Raw genomic sequence first — 17,871 nt, forward strand, 5'->3', positions numbered from 1 at the left:
CTTGGGTTTTGCAGCAAGTACATGCTTTGCCTACCTCTTAGGACATTTGCAGTGTTGTAAACTAGAGACACACTTTGCAGACCAAGCAAAGGCTATACCACTGACTGCTACCTAAACTGAAGTTGAGCCTATACTACTGACGCCAGCACTTCTGACCTAGGTTTGTTCATGTGCTACTACAACCTTCTCACAGCAGCCCATTTTCTCCTTCTTACAACCTCGCCTATCTTACCATAAGTTCTTCTGGCCTGTGTGGGAATAGCAGCACTTGAGAAGGGAAACTACTAGAAATTAGTATTGCTCTTCAGACACAAAAATTTTATTTTACTTGGTGATATTTGTTCTTTCCTGGCTTATAGAAGCATTTTAGCAATTCTAGCTTCTGCTGAACACAGTACTGCGCCATTACAGACATGTCTCCTTTCAGAAGAGGTGACAGTGAAATTTATACTTCTCTCTTATTAAAGATTATCCAATTAGCTTGTAGAATTAAAAAGTACAGCTAGAATACACGTATCATATCAGAGGATATTTTTCTTATTTTGGTTCAAACTTCATCTTACATCAGTTCCAGAAAAGATTCAGAAAGAAACAACTCCTTTCTCACCACTTCTTGACCAACAACCCCATTTCACACACAATGCAGAACTGAAGTTTCAGATAGTAGGATGCTTTTTTCTAAGCCATTGTGATTAGTATTATGCAGCAATAAATTGATAACAGATCGCTTCTCATATCTCATTGTCCTGGTCCTGGAGTTTTCATTTAAGTAGAGATGAGCAACAAAGGTTTTGATTGCAGAAGGTATGCATTATATGCTATTTGAGGCACCTCAAATTTCCATACCAGAGTAATGGCTACATAGATACTGTTACAGAGATATTCTTGGCTCTGGTCCTGAATCATCAGCAAGGATTGTGGATTTACTATTAAAAGAATAAGTGTTTCTTTAGAATCAAAACAGATTACTCTAAAGAAAGTGAAAATTACCAGAACTCCGAACCAGTCTGTGTTTCCCAGGACACCGATAGCCAGAAAAAGCAGAGGTCGTGTATCATGTTCTGTCACTTCATTCTATTGATATTTTTCATGTTTCAGGCAGACATCCAAAGCTGGATACTTTTCCATACAGCAAAAGTAACAGAAACAAAGTTGCAGTAATAGTGCAACCATTATCAGTTGTTCCCACACCTATAATCTTGACACTGCAACTGAGATTCTGATGTGCACCTTTTCCTTTCTTCTTCTCTTCATTTCTGTTAGATCACAAGAATATCTGTATTTCTCCACAGAATAAATGTATTTGGATTATCTTTCATATATTCTAAAACATCTAAAAATGCCTGACTTTATGGTATCATGTCATGAAGTACAAGGAATAATTTAATTTACTTTTTATAATTTAATAATTTAATTTATATTTTTTAATGATTTAATAATTTAATTTAACTTTTAGCTGATGGAAGGGGATGGGGAGCAGGATTTGGCCCTCACTATCCACGAGGAAAAGGTTGGCGACCTGCTACAGCACTTGTATGTACGCAAGTTGATGGGGTCGGATGGGATCCACCCGAGGGTACTGAGGGAACTGGTGGAGGAGCTGGCCAAGCCACTTTCCATCATTTATCTGCAATCCTGGCTATCAGGGGAGGTCCTAGTCGACTGATGGCTAGCAAACGTGACGCCCATCTACAAGAAGGGCCAGAGGGTAGACCCGGGGAACTATAGGCCTGTTAGTTTGACCTCAGTGCCAGGGAAGCTCATGGAGCAGATTGTCTTTAGTGTCATCACGCGGCACTTGCTGGGTAACCAGGCGATCAGGCCCAGTCAGCATGGGTTTATGAAAGGCAGGTCCTGCCTGACAAACCTGTTCTCCTTCTATGACAAAGTGACACGCTTAGTGGATGAAGGAAAGGCTGTGGATGTGGTCTACCTTGACTTCAGTAAGGCTTTTGACATCGTTTCCCACAACATTCTCCTCAAGAAACTGGCTGCTCGTGGCTTGGACTGGCGTATGCTTTGCTGGGTTAAAAACTGGCTGGATAGCCAGGCCCAAAGAGTTGTGGTGAATGGAGTCAAATCCAGTTGGAGGCCGGTCACTAGTGGCGTTCCCCAGGGCTCAGTACTGGGGCCAGTCCTCTTTAATATCTTTATCGATGATCTGGATGAGGGGATTGAGTGCACCCTCAGTAAGTTTGCAGATGACACCAAGTTAGGTGCGTGTGTCGATCTGCTCGAGGGCAGGAAGGCTCTGCAGGAGGATCTGGATAGGCTGGACCGATGGGCTGAGGTCAACTGTATGAAGTTCAACAAGGCCAAGTGCCGGGTCCTGCACCTGGGGCGCAACAACCCCGGCAGCGCTACAGGCTGGGAGATGAGTGGCTGGAAAGCTGCCTGGCAGAGAAGGACCTGGGAGTACTGGTTGACAGTCGGCTGAATATGAGCCAGCAGTATGCTCAGGTGGCCAAGAAGGCCAACAGCATCCTGGCCTGTATAAGAAGCAGTGTGGCCAGCAGGTCTAGGGAAGTGATTGTGCCCCTGTACTCGGCTCTGGTGAGGCCGCACCTCAAGCACTGTGCTCAGTTTTGGGCCCCTCGCTACAAGAAGGACGTCGAGGTGCTCGAGAGAGTCCAGAGAAGGGCGATGAGGCTGGTGAGGGGTCTGGAGAACAACTCTTATGAGGAGCAGCTGAGGGAGCTGGGCTTGTTCAGCCTGGAGAAGAGGAGGCTCAGGGGAGACCTCATCACTCTCTATAGATACCTTAAAGGAGGCTGTAGCGAGGTAGGGGTTGGTCTATTCTCCCACATGCCTGGTGACAGGACGAGGGGGAATGGGCTAAAGTTATGCCAGGGGAGGTTTAGGTTGAATGTTAGGAGGAACTTCTTTACTGAAAGGGTTGTTAGGCATTGGAATGGGCTGCCCAGGGAAGCGGTTGAGTCACCATCCCTGGAGGTCTTTAAACGACGTTTAGATGTTGAACTTAGTGATATGGTTTAGTGGAGGACTTGTTAGTGTTAGGTCGAAGGTTGGATTAGGTGATCTTGGAGGTCTCTTCCAACCTAGACGATTCTGTGATTCTGTAAGGTGCTGTTTTTTCTACATACAGTCTAGGCAATATCTAGGTACCCTCTAAACAGGATCTGTCAAGTTTCTGATGTGTTGGTAGTCCACCTAAGGCAAGCTTACTCTGGGAGTATGTACAAAAAATGCTTGTATAAATCCAGAGTTGAATTCCAGCCACAGAAATCCATTGTGTATGTCCATTCTTCTGTCAGGTAGTGAAAAATTTTTTCTGTTGATATACACACTTTTTCTTCTTGTAATGCATGGTATTTTTTGTTTGTTTTGTTTTGTTTTGCTTTTATATATATATATGTACTGTATATATGGCTTTAGTTGAGATCCTTATAAGAGCAAACATCTGCATATGGGTAACTTCAGCAAAACTAGCAGTCATTGAAGCAACAGAGGGGACAAACAGAGATCACATCTTAGTGGTTTTTTTATGCTCTGCCTGTGCAGAGGTCTTCAGCTTTAACTGACATAAATATTTGTAAGAGCATGGTCACAGACTGGGATCAGAAGGATGCCAGGTCATAGACCATCATCCTCTTCTCACTTAATCTGTTAGCCATAAGAAAAAGTTCTTCCATTCCCAGCTGTCATTGATGTGAACGCAGTCGTGAACTTTCTCATCAATGAACCTCATCAACTCACCTATTGTCTTAGCAAAACTCCATACCTTTCAAGTGAGAGCTGTGTATTTAGTTTTTTTTCACCTGTAAAAATATCAGCGTTTTTTTAAATGGGATGTCTCATGCCTACAACTCCCAAAGAGAAGTGGCTTCTGCTCTGGTGCTGTGGAGTGCACACGCCTTTCACATAACTCTTTTTTATCTGTGTTTCAAAGTGCTGTGCTGGCTGCTGCTGCGCTGGGTTAAAGGGTTGCAACCCTGAGCTTCTCAGAGGCTACTGTCTGCTCAGATCTGTCAGCATAACTGCATGTGTAGACACTGCTTGGTCCCATTCTATTAAAATGATGTGTTGAGGGTGTTTAAGGAGGAAAAACTATTGTTCAGACTTTTTAGAAGAGCAAGGTCAAGAAGCAAATACATGTGCTGTTATTCTTACAGTTTGGAGGGGGGATTAGTATTTATCCAGGACAGTAAATTCTTCATCAAGCTCAGCTTCAGCCAATGCAAACTATCTGATTACGTCCTACTTATTTAGGTATGCATCTCCCTATACCCTTGATTTAAGCCCTGAACTCCCTCATGGAAGTATTTCACTCCCCGTTCTCAGACACACTGCAGTAATAGATGCATCTTTTCATGCAAGGTCATAAAAATTGTGAGGCTTTCAGCATCTAACATAAAAATTTCTGTATTCCAGTAGTACCAATTGGTTCCCTTTCTAAGCCATCAGTTTCAAAGTCCCAAGGATATATATTGGATACATATGTTTAAGACATCAATATTAAATGGTAGCAGCGTCCATTTGTCCCATTCTTTTCAAATTTTCTCAGTCAGGTCTTCACTCACAGGGAGCCCAATGAGTACTTTTTGCATCAAGTATTTTTGTTTTGTCACTGAGGTTAAGTTAAGTTGTTTAGAAAGAGGATACAGAAAGGAAATGAGAAAGCTGACTTAGTCTCCTTAAGGATTGATAATAGATGAATTAGAAAAAGCAGATTAAGTGTCAATACTACCCTCAACAGTTTGCCATTGTTATCCTAATTCACCAGATTGTGATGGTGACACTTGATTAAAAAACAATCTTGACAACAGAAGGATGTAATGGTATAATTAATATCAATCTTAATTGTTTACACTAAACTTCTTTAACATTTCTTATATCTTTAATAAACAACTGTTTATACAATATTATTAGCATAATAATTGCTGTTGACATGATTAGCAGAATAATTTTAGCACCTTTGATTATTCTTTAAAAATTTTCCTCAAATTATTAACATTAATATGCTTTTTTTTATAATGAGATCGAAATTTGGATCATTTGGGAATTTGGGATCTTTACTACTTTAGCTCCATTTGCAACTAAATTTTTAAAGAAAAGGTAGGTAGGAAATCTGTAATATTCCAAGTTCCTCTTTCTTCGTCACTCTTGCATGATGCCATCTTTCAAATGTCCACAATAGGTTAGAAAGGATTTCTGTTCTATCCCTTCTTCACAAGGTGAATACTTAAGTTATGAGAGGGGGGACAAGCCACCCCTATTGGAGAATAAGGTCAAAGTTTTCCTTTATGTCCTGTTGCACATCCTGACTTGAGCATGGCAGCTAAAGGTGAGAATTAAGGTCAAAGGGCAGAAATAGTTGGTTTTCCTAACATATACCAATCCTTTGAGTTCATTTGAGAACTGCTGTTTTATTGACAGGGTTATTATCTGTATCTCCCCTCTTTCCAGTATCTACAAAATGTTTCTGAACTGCAAGGGTATTTGTGAGAGATTTTTTGCAATTGGGGAGGAGTGTGATGAGGTATTTCTATAGCGAGTTCTTATATTACTGCAGAATTTTTTTGCTTACAACATTTTTGCAAAGCTGAAAAAGGTTTGTGATGAGAGCAGGCCTACCTTTCTCTTCAGATATGTGTCTGAAGAGCTCATCACTATGTTAGTTACAAAAAAAGTCAAAGAATAGATCAAGCATCCTTGAGGTCATCTATTTCAACATCTGTCACGTAGCACAAAAGTGTCTGTGTCATTGTATGCTTCTGGGAATACACTATTATTCAAGTGATTTCAGTAAACTTCTCACATGCCACCTTCCTTCTAAAATAGCTGCATGAGTAGACAGCATAACCTAACAATAATTTAGCACGGAAGTCTTACGATTAGTCAAGTATTTCTGTGTGCATTCTTAAAATCCATTCTGGAAATGTTTAGAACATTATAAAGAATGAAAATGTTCATCTGAAGAAGCAATAAATGGTTGTTATTAAAAAATTTAGGAGCCAAATGCAGAATGATAACTTTATTATATCTTTTTCTTATCCTATAAGCACTGTCATCTTGGGGTAGGCAGCTGGGTCTGACTTCCTGCTCCACCAATGGATATAACCGCAACAACCGCATTTATTTCTGCCCAGCAGAGTTGCACGCTCTTACAATGTCTGTGGTATATGGTATGTCTATGGTTCTGTGTTCAGTGCTCCTAGTTTTGCAGGATAATCATGTATCTGTGTTTTTCAGACAGGAAGCACTTCTTGCTGCCATTAGTGAAAAAGATGCCAATATTGCTCTGCTAGAACTTTCATCCTCCAAGAAGAAGACCCAAGACGAAGTGGCTGCACTCAAGCGAGAGAAAGACCGCCTCGTACAACAGCTCAAGCAGCAGGTGGGTAGAGGAGGGAGAGGAAAGAAACCAGTTAGTAATTTGGTGTGACGTTATTGACGTTTATTTATATGACGTTTATTTTGTGACAAAAAGTACATGAATAACAATTTCAAACTAGCTACTGATCATGAAGACTTTAAAACATGGTGGGAATTAAACAGCCTCCATGATCAGAGGGATTTCCTTGTGTCACTGCTGCTGTCGTACATGTGCTACAGTATGTAGGAAACTGTGAATGAAAAAGACATTTATTCTTAACTTCCAGAGACTCAGGGAAATTGAGTGATACTTCTTTTGGTGTTCTATATTTGCCTTGTCAGGGAGGAAGCATAAATGGATGAAATTTGTCCTTGCCATAAGGGTCAAATTGAACCGTATTACACCACACGGTCTCTATTGTGGTTTCTAATCTGTGACAGAAGCTCGTAAAGGAATGCTGGTTACTTGAGTGGAATCTGGGAGGCCATGTGAGTGGGGAGATTGGTCCATTTCTATTTCTGTCCTTCTCCTGTTCCTAAGACCTTTCTGTGTTAGTATAACAATCAGAAAAAGTATGTTTCTATTCAAGCCCATAAAATTTTGTTTCAGTATTAAATGCAAAGTGAAAAATATATTGCTGATAAAACACTGTGGAAGCAGAAGGCAACCCTGACAATAAGAGATCCAGGATCTGTGTAGATTTTTCACTTCAGCACTTTTGTTGGATTCTTCTCTGTTAGTGCCATGCCACATTCCCTGTAAGAACACGTAATACTGCTGTCAGTCCAGTATCAACTGCTTCAGTACCATTGATTCCATCTTAAAAAAGTTTTATCATGCACAGCATTTCATCAACAGATGATTTCTGTTGAGGTCAAAAACAGTAAGACAAAACCAGGTCTCTGCCGTAATAAGGGATTTCTCTGCTTCTTCCTTAGGAAACACAAGTAGGTTACTGGCTGTGTATTTTTAAGATGGCAATTATTTTAATTTTACAACAGTAATTGTATAGTTTCACAACAGCTTTAAAATGAGTAGGAAATACAGTATACTTATTTACTTTTGAGCAACAGTTGCAATTACTTTCACTTGTCATCCAAATGACTTCCTACTAGAATGGGATTCAGAAGTGTTCACAGCAATGTAAAGTACTTATTTTCTTCATTTAATTGTTGGTAGACATAATAGCCTTAGAATATGTTAATACTTGTTCTAAGAGAAATTGGAAATTTTTATTTGTAATTCTTGTCCTGAGTTTAAATGCTAGCTACTTCATGCAACTTGTCTTTCTGAGTTTCCTTCTGATTATCCTTGGCTGGTAGACAGAATGATCTTTAGGGATTTTTTTTTCTACCGAAGATTGTGTGTATGCAATCTATGTATTAATGTTGTGGTTATCTGTAGTGACTTAGTTTTCACTTCACTTTTTTCACTTTTTTCAGTTGATTTTTAGTATTGCTGTAGTTCACATCATTAGTTTTCAGTGATGGTAAGTCACATAATATATACTGTTCCTAAAAAGACATTTCCCTTAAGGATGCCCATTCTAAGTGCTTTTGTGCATAGGCATGGGATAATTCATTTCCAAAATAAACTTCAAATGCACAAGAGATTAACCTGAAATTGTTCTTGCTATGAAGTGAAACCAATTCTGGGCTGACATGCTCTGTTTTGAAACAGTAGTACTTTTTCAAAAAATTTGTTGGAATATCCAAATGCCTTTGAAGCTTCTGGTTCCAGAACTGCCATCAGCTGTAGAGACTTGTCTTTGTTCCTTCTCTTAAAAAGAACTGTGAAGAAAGCAAATTGTAAATTGTAATCTCCTCAAAACATGCCTGATAAGAGTATTACATATAAGGAGTATAAGAGCAAATACAAAATCACAGATAAAAGTACTGCAAGGTACAGTCCAGTCCATCCCCAGTCCCTAAGGTAGAATATATGTTTATATATAAACAATCTGTGCTATATTTAAGCTCTACCTGAGAGATATTTATTTGACCTAACAGGGACTTGACATACGCTCCCTAAAATCTATCCTACATCTTAAGGATGTAAGTATCATCTTTTATCCTTTTTGTGTGTGTGCCACCTTCAATACTATTGAAAGAAAAGCTTTTCAAAGTTACTTATCATGTGACAGTAATTATACCAACAGAGAACTCACCAACTCTCTGAGTTGTAGGGGATGACATCACATTTACTTGTTCAATACCAGCAGCTTTGATATGTACTTTTTCTGCATTGAGGTCACCAACTGAAATTGTACAGAATTTAACAGCTCTAGAAGTAGAAGATGGTGCAGAAGAGATGCTATTAAATTTTCCATGATCCTCATTACAGCTATAGTCAAAGGGAATTTCATTTTTCCACATTTTGCAAGTTATCGGTGTACTTGGCCCTTGTGGTCCTCTTTGGTTAGTGCAGGTCAGACAGGTCAACAGCCTTGTATTTTGCTGTGCTTCTTCATCAGTAGAAATTCCTAAATTTCCAGTAGAAATTGTGAATGAAAAGTCATTTAAATTTGTAGATGTATTAAACACATCTGTTCGAGAAAGGCAAGTTAATCAGGATCTTATGGAAGACTTTGAAAATCAATTCTGGATCTTAAAAAGTTCATTCAACCCTTCAGATTCAGATCTGGAATTCTGACCTTTCTAATTCCTTCCTTGTGTCTTTAATACTATTTCAGAACTGTTGACCTCCCTGATAATCATGTTATATTTCAGTCCATCCCATTTCTAGGAAACGATTACAGTTGGTTGTGGGAAAGCAGCTCTTTCAGTTGGCTGGTAGGCACAGTTGACTAAGAGGTTCCCGTTTCCATGTATGTAGGACACAAACAGAAGTGCTGAGCAATATCGGAAGTGGGTGGTTTGTGTGAAGAGTTACACATACTGTGGTACATACCATAGACCTTATTTCTGAACCCAACTGCAAACTGGTAAAAAGCCTCTGAGAGAGATAACGTTTTAGAAAAGTGTTTTTTCTGACTACCCCGCAATAATGAATGTGAATGGATCAAATTGTCTGTGCATGGGGTTCAGATTATACCTTTTCATTGCTTGTGCTGATAATCATTGTGTGGCTACAATAGCTTCTGCTGTTAGTAGACTGACTCACTGTTAATTGACCTTTCTTAGGGGGTATAAAGAGGCAATTCTTTCCTAAAACAAGAACCGTCTATTGATAAACCTCAATTTACATCTTAAAAAATAATGTCCAAGTTCTTCAGCCCCACAATTTCAAGTGATTTTTACTTACTTAAAACTGTAGGTGAAGGCACACAGATTCATCAAGAAAAAGTTATACCGACTATGGAAGGTTCCAGTTATTCTTTGCTTTAATTCTCCTTTGTCCCTTCTCAACATTGTCACGTTCCAAGCCACTCGTGCAGGAAGGGTATTACTGTGAAAGAGAAGGAAGGAGTACTGCCAAAGACATTTTGGGTCTTTAATTTATTTAAGTATGTATGTTAAAGTTTGGATGAAGAGAGGCATTTCAGAAAGAGGATACGGCATCAATGTTGTTTTAATTTAGAGTTTCTAGGCTCTGAATTGCAGGAATGTGGCTCAATATAGAGACCGTTTCCTAATGAGGCACTCAGCGTTGACCAGGCTTTCCAGTAAATGGAGCTGCCTGTTTCATATTGGTTGTCAGTTTGTATGAGGGATTTCCTCTATCATCGGAAAGGGAGGCCAATTGCAGGGCGAGGGTCACCAGCTAATGTGGTCCCAATTTACTTCCTCCCAAAGTACTTTGTCTCCTTGACTAGCTCATAGTGAAAGAGTGGTTGGGAGGCTGCTTCACATGAGGGGGCCAGGTCTGATGCAAGAAAACAGAGCTGAAGGTTACCTAACAAAGTCCAGATGTAGTGTGGCGAGTGCCAGCCAGTGTGCTCAGATTATATGCCATACAGAAGTCCCTGCAATGTGTGTCATGCTGGAGTTGAAAGAGTCCCAACAAACTCTGGCGTGCTTTGTGGCAGCACATCTACCACTCATCTGTTAGAAAAGAGCCTATTTGCCATATATTCATCTTCTAGTCAGGCTAAGTTTTAAAAATCAAGATATATTTGTTATACCAGTGTGAAGTCCTACTCTTGTAGATTTGAGTTTTAAGTGGAAGGCATATATGAATGGGCTGAGGTTTTCCTGTCTGTGGGCTTTGAGTCTCAGAAGCTTGGGGTTTTCTACAAAGAGTTATTTGGAGCAAAGATTGTCATTTTCTGTGTTTGTGCAGTGTCTAATACAGCGTCTAGCACAGTGGGGGCCCAGCTTCACCGACATCTCGAGGCACTACTATGCCTTAATCGTTAAGTAATAGTGTTGAAATTGTTAAGAGGTTCTGAACTGTATCAGTGTCTGTTTTCTGAGCTTGGAGTGTTATTCAATTGAATTGTTTTTAAATAACTTTTTAGGTCCCTTCCGACCTAAACCATCTATGATTCTGTGATTCTGTTATGTATATTTCACAATTATTCCCAATTCTTTTTTAATATACTGTTGCAGAAGTTATCAGAAACTAGCTTGATTCAGTGTTACTGATGATGGGATCTCAAAATTTTCATTCTAAGTGGTGTGACTCCAGATTACAGTGCATACTGGGTTGCTGGGTACATTTGTATTATACTGCCTTTTCTTAACATAGTTTTCAAATCATAGCATTGTTCAGGTTGGAAAAGACCTCTAAGATCATCTAGTCCAACCTTTAACCTAGTACTGAAGTCCACCACTAAGCCATGCTACTAAGTTCTAAATCTGCGTGTTTCTTAAAGACCTACAGGGATGGTGACTCAACCACTTCCCTGGGCAGCCTGTTCCAATGCCACACAACCCTTTCAGTAAAGAAAATTCTCCTAATATCCAACCTAAACCTCCCCTGGTGCAACTTGAGGCCATTTCCCCTCATCATCAGTTGGTGCTTGGGAGAAGAGCCTGATCCCCACCTTGCTACAACCTCCTTTAAGGTAATTGTAAAATACAATAAGGTATCCCCTGAGCCTTCTTTTCTCCAAACTAAACAACCCCAGCTCCCTTAGCCACTCCTCATAAGACTTATTGTCTAGACCTTTCACCAGCTTTGTTGCCCTTCTTTGGAAATGCTCCAGAACCTTGATGGCCTCCTTGTAGTGAGGGGCCCAAAACTGAACACAGCATTCGAGGTACGGCCTCACCAGAGCCGAGTACAGAGGGACAATCATTTCCCTAGTCTTGCTAGCCCCACTATTTCTGATACAAGCCTTCTTGTATCTGTTGGCTGTTGGCTTTCTTGTCCACCTGAGCGCACTGCTGGCTTATATTCAGAAGGCTGTCGACCAATACCCTCAGGTCCCTTTCCGCCAGACAGCTTTTCAGCTACTCTTTCCCTAGCCTGTAGCATTGCATGGGGTTGTTGTGCCCCACGCCTTTATACTTGTTGAACTTCATACATTTGGCCCATCAGTCCAGTCTATCCAGATCCCTCTGCAGAGCCCTCCTACCCTAGAGCAGATCAACACTCGTGCACTTGGTGTCATCTGCAAACTTACCAAGTGTGTACTCGATCCCCTCATCCAGATCATTGAAGAGAACTCGCCCCAATACTGAGCCCTGGGGGACACCACTAGTGACCGGCCTCCAGTTGGATTTAACTCCACTCACCACAACTCTGGCCACCCAGCCAGTTTTTAATCCAACAAAGCATATACCCATGTAAACCTTGAGCAGCCAGCTTCTTTAGGAGAATGCTGTGGGAAACAGTGGCAAAAGTCTTATTGAAGTCTAGTTAGACCACATCCACAGCCTCTCCCTCATCCACTGAGTGCATCACCTTGTCATAGAAGGGAGATCAGGTTCGTCAAGCAGGACCTGCCTTTGATAAACCCATGCTGACTGGGCCTGATCACCTGGATGGTCCTGTAAGTGTTGTGTGATCATGCTCAAGATAATCTGCTCCATGAGCTTCCCCAGCACCAAGGTCAGACTGTCGGGCCTGTAGTTTCTGGGATCCTCCTTCTGGCCCTTTTTGTAGATTGGCATCACATTTGCTAGCCACCAGTTGACTGGGACCTCCCATGATAGCCAGGACTGCTGATAAATGATGGAAAGCAGCTAGGTGAGCAGTTCTGCCAGCTCCCTCAGTACCCCTTCCATTTGGCCCCAGAGACTTGTGTACATCTAAGTGGAGGAGCAGGTCGCTAAACATTTCCTCTTTGATTATGAGGGCATCATTCTGCTCCCTATCCCTATCTGCCATCTCAGGGGACAGAGTACGTGGAGAACAACTGGTCTTGATTCTAAAGACTGAGGCAAAAAAGTCATCTGTACCTCATCCTTTTCCCCATCTCTTGTCGGTGTGTTTCCCCCCACATCCAATAAAGGATGTAGACTCTCCTTAGTCCTCCTTTTCTTGTTTATGTGTTTATAAAAACATTTTTTAATTGTCTTTAACAGCAGTAGCCAGATTGAGTTCAAGCTGGGCTTTGGCCCTTCTAATTTTGTCCCTGCACAGCCTCATGACATCTTTGTAGTCCTCCTGAGTGGCCTGCCCCTTCTTCCAAAGGTCATAAACCCTCTTTTTCTTCCTGAGCTCTAGCCACAGCTCTTTGTTTAGCCAGGCCAGTCTTCTTCCGCGCTGGCTCATTTTTCAGCATGTAGGAATGGCCTGCTCCTGTGTCTTTAGGATTTCTTTCTTGAAGAGTGTCCACCCTTCCTGGACACCTTCGCCCTTCAGGACTGCCTCCCAAGGGACTCTGGCAACCAGTCTACTTAACAGGCTGAAGTCTGCCCTCCAGAAGGCCAGGGTGGCAGTTTTGCCTACCCCCTTCCTTACTTTTCCAAGAATCAAAAACTCTGTTAATTCATGATCACTGTGCCTAAGTTGGCCTTCAACCTTCACATCACCCACAAGTTCTTCTCTATTTATGAGCAAGAGGTCCAGCGGGGCACCATCCCTACTTGGCTCACTCACCAGCTGTGTCAGGAAGTTATCTTCCACATGCTCTAGAAACCTCCTAGACTCTCTGCTGTGTTGTATTTCCAGCAGACATCTGGTAAGGTGAAATCCCCCACGAGAACAAGGGCTAACAATTGCAAGACTTCTCCCAGCTGTTTGTAGAATATTTCATCTGCCTCTTTGGCCTGGTTAGGCAGTTTATAACAGATGCCCACCAGGACATCTGCCTCATTGGCCTTCCCCCTAAGTCTTACCCATAAACATTCAACCCTGTCATCGCCATTGTTAATCTCAAGACAATACAAACACTCCCTAACATACAAGGGCTACCCCACTGCCTCTCCTTCCTAACCTATCTGCTCCATGAGCTTCCCTAACCTAGAAGAGTTTCTAAAATTTTTGTGATTGTGATCCCTTGTGCCTTTGGTGCCACATGGCTATATAACCCCTACCTCAACTGGGAGGCAGACTGATGTAACTTGCTAACACACCATCCCATAACCATTGTTGTATCACCCCCAGGCTTGTCTCTGTCAAGCTTGGTTTTATCCCTTTCCCCCTTCAAATATAGCTTAAAGCCCTTAAAGCTTAGAGCAATGAGCCCTGCTAACTCCTGAGCAAAGATCCTTTTCCCACTTAGAGGCAGATGAACCCTGTCCATTGCCAGCAGGCTTGGTGTCTTGTAAAATGACCCATGGTCAAAATCCCCAAAGTTCTGTGACACCAGGTTTGGAGCCAGATATTGATTTGCTGACTCTTCCTGTTCCTCACCTCGTCAGTCCCTGCAACTGGAGGGATAGAGGAAAACACCGCCTATGCTCCTGACCCCTTAACTTGTTGTCTCAGCACTCTGAAGTCTCTTTTGATTGCCCTCAGACTTCATCTTGAAGCTTCATCACCACCTACCTGAAATATCAATAATGGATAATAGTCTGAGGGCTGAATGAGCACAGAAAGCATTCTCTTCACGTTCCTAATCCGGGCCCCAGGGAGGCAGTAGACCTCCCTGTGAAGTTGGTCCAGACTACATATTGGGCCTTCTGATCCCTTCAGAAGGGAGTCTCCCAAGGCAACGACCCATCTTTTTTTTTTTCTTGGTGGGAACAGTTTCAATGCAGGGCACAGGTCAACGTGACTTCCTTGTCACCTCCAAGCCAGATGTACAGTGTTCCTCAATATCGTTCAGATCAACCTGCAAAGCTTCATGCCTATTGTGCACGGGCACGTGGGAAGGTTGGGAAGTCCATGAGGGGATGTATTTGCCACACCAGGCAGGGACTTGTTGCCATTGCCCCTTATCCTCTAGGTCAGTGCTTTCAGCTGGGTGGAGAAAAGATAGGGACACCCCTCTATTGAGTATCCCTTCTGCCTGCAATCAGTTCCTGAGTCTTTTAAGAACATTTTGAGTTTTGGTCCTGTACTTCAGCATGCTTGCAAAATCACTCACCTAAGCTTCTTCCTTCATATTTCATAAACAGTTTCTTGTATCACACAGGTTGTTAATGAAAAAATACTGAATAGTACTGGGCTCAGGACAGAGCTTCATGTAACACACATGATTTATTCATCCATTTTGTTAGTGAGCAGTTGATAACTACTTTGGAATATAATTTCCTAAACAGTTTAGTGCCCACACTTTTATATTTTAATCATAGAAAATTCATCTCACTTTAAAGCAGAACCAATTATACCTGTAATCTGTTCTTAAATACTCTTAGTGGAGACTTTCAATCTTGAGAAGTCTTTTCTATGGCTCATCTGTCTTTATCATTATAATGTCATTGTGATCTGTAATTTCCCTTACTGCAATTTAAGCTCATTACTACTTTTTTCTATCTGGTATGAGCATAGAAAGAAAGAAAGAAAGAAAGAAAGAAAGAAAAAGAAAGAAAGAAAGAAGGAAGGAAGGAAGGAAGGAAGGAAAGAAAGAAAGAAAGAAAGAAAGAAAGAAAGAAAAAGAAAGAAAGAGAAGGACTTGTTTCTTAGCTATTTTTAGCAGCCCTTTTGGTTTATGATGGTATCTCCTCTGTGTTTTTCGCAGTCTCAGTTCTTCCAGTTTTCATATGTCTTGTTTTCTAGATATCTGATCCCTCCTGTTGTGCTTTCTCAGATTTCATTTAATTTGTCTATTTCTTTCTCCAAGTGTGGTATCCAAAACTGGACAAAACTCAAAATGAAGCTTTTCCTTAGCCTGAAGTTGTTCGTGAGTGTGTCATGTGAGACAGTGTCAGAAACCTTAACAAAGTCTTCCAAAACCCCACGAATCCCCACAGGTTCCCAAAAATAACCATTAATAGCTTTCATTATAGTAGATTATACTATAGTAGGAAAGAGTTTATCAGGATTAGTAAATTTGAAGACATCTGATTTTTCCGAGTACCATCTTGTTTCTTCTTTTCTGACCTAAAATAATAATATCTGGGTATTGAAATTAATTTTGTTAGTCAACTGAGTACAGTCTTAAGGGAAGATAGAGAAAGGTATGAGCATTCTGATCTTCTTGGCTTTTTTTTTTTTTAATAGCTTTCACTTTTGACAGAGTAGAAAATCAACCATTGTCTTCAGCTTCTTCTTCATTCTAATGTACGTCAGTAATGTCTACTTTTTGTCCCTCAGCGCTTCCATTTCATCTGGTACCTCACCTTTCCTGTTTACCCATATACGTTCTTGTTGTTCAGTTACTCTCAACTTTGTGAAAAAGCTCCTTTCTATCTTAGCGAAGGGAGATAAGAAACCTCATGCTATTGAAAGTATGGGTTATGTACTAGTCTGCTTGTCATTCAGAGGAATCTTTTCTTTGATATGTGTGGTTCCGTTCTGCTTCCGTCTCCTTATCATAATCACTCCTTCCTCTGTAGTCCAACATGAATTGAGGGGCTGTTATTTACCATTCCCATAAACCGAGAGAAATTTTTTGGTGATGACTAGTAATATTCAGCATTTATGCAATATTTAATACATATTTAATCTAGACTTTCAAGTCCCAAAGATGTTTTCTCTGTGCTACTTTGTGCTTCTTTCCTGCAAAGATTTTGGCTGACTTTCCTTATGAGGCCAAGGTACTGCAAAGATTCGTTTGTCAAGTAAATGTGGTTCGTGGGATCATGAGGAAAAGGAAAGAATTTTAGATTCTAGAATAGCTTCTCCCCCCTGAAAATACTCGTTTTCCACTGTTGCTTGTTTCCCTGGAAACCCAGCACACTGACACTTGACACTTCTCTGCTGTGAACTTTTCCAAAGTGAAGTTCCACTGGTTAGAGTGATTTCTCTTTGTAACAGGAGAATGTAAAATGGGTCAGAGGCAGCTGACAGGCAAGCTTTTTTCTCTCACTGCCATGGAGTTGTATCAGAACTACCACACTTCTGTAGGTTTTTATTACCACCCTGCTGATGAAATAATACAGATTCTGTAAGTAACGCAGTTAGTCTTTGCTTTGCCTTAGCTGCACTGATTTGAAACCGTGTCTGATGAATGATTATCCTAGCAGCAAAATAATTTCATCTTCAGGTGATATGGATACAATCCCAGCAGATAATTGCTAAATGTAGCTGTTTCTGTGACAGAACTACCATTGTTCTCCAAGAGCATCTGAGAGTTCTTGGTGGTGCAATAGTGCTCACTGAGTTTAATGAGTGGAGGTACCTCTCAAATGATGACGCTGTCAGAAGGGGACTTAGGAAGTATAGGAAGATGTATTTAAGTTATTTTGAATGTGGTAGTGGTGACTTCTTTGTAGCTGAGAAAACAAGGCAAAAGTAAATGTTTGAAATAAATGATGAGATCAGGGAACTTGGATTCATCTTCCTTTATTGATCTTTTTTGCTGCAGTATCTGCATGCTTGCACTAGCAAGAGTGGAAACAGACGAAAAAATGGGGAAAGAAAACCCATGTGATAAGAAAGCTAAGAACAGACAGAAAGGTTTGAAAGGGACTTGCACATCAAAGGTTCCTGCAAGTATTGGGCAGAACAGAAGGTATTCTTTGAATGCTAGTATTCTCCAAGTGTTGTGGTAACCTGTTTGAAACAGCAAGGGACAGATTAACCTACTTTGCTAGGAAATTTTAAAGAAATAGTGAAGCATTTTGAGAAATATTGCCACTTGAAGTGGACTTGGTACCTTAATAGTGCTGTTACAACCTCATTTACACAGTGTAGGGCATGTAGAGTCATGGTAAAGTGATCTTTTTTTTCACAGTCTACCACCACCACGATCTGAAGAGTCAAATGCAGCTTTACGAAATTTGAATCTACAGTCTTTAATATACACAGATGCCGAAATACATAGTTTTTATAGTATGGTTTTAGTGGTTATGATGGTGTAGCTGGCATATCTGTGAGCAGACAGAAGTTAGGGAAAGCATTCTGTGCACTTCCTATTCAGGAAGCTATTGGACTAGAAACAGAAGACTTCTGGCTGAAGTGAATGTATATCCACTAATTGGTTCTCATCAAACATTGCCAGCTGTCAAAGTTAAGCATCATGGCTTTTGTCGAAGGCCTGTAATCCACCCAGATTATCAGTCACGGCACTGCTTGCTTTGCCAGTCATTGCTCCTCGGTAATTGTTTCTGTCAAGCAGAGACTTCTGCCAGGAA

At 40.9% G+C, this 17,871-nt stretch overlaps 1 protein-coding gene across 14 annotated transcripts in view; it reads left to right on the forward strand.

Moving 5' to 3' along the window:
* ERC1 (ELKS/RAB6-interacting/CAST family member 1) overlaps nt 1-17,871 on the forward strand; it is a 308,860-nt gene that overhangs the window by 239,427 nt on the left and 51,562 nt on the right. For all 14 annotated transcript variants that reach the window (XR_013944890.1, XR_013944891.1, XR_013944892.1 and 11 more), the window contains one exon: nt 6,214-6,358. Coding sequence is in view for 10 of the 14 variants with exons in the window: in XM_080576070.1 (XP_080432196.1) it covers nt 6,214-6,358 (145 nt within the window). In the remaining 4 variants the exon portion in view is untranslated. The remainder of the gene's footprint in view (nt 1-6,213; nt 6,359-17,871) is intronic.

The sequence above is a fragment of the Anser brachyrhynchus genome, assembly GCF_964034855.1.
Source record: "Anser brachyrhynchus genome assembly, chromosome: 1".
In the NCBI taxonomy this organism is placed as follows: Eukaryota; Metazoa; Chordata; class Aves; order Anseriformes; family Anatidae; genus Anser; species Anser brachyrhynchus.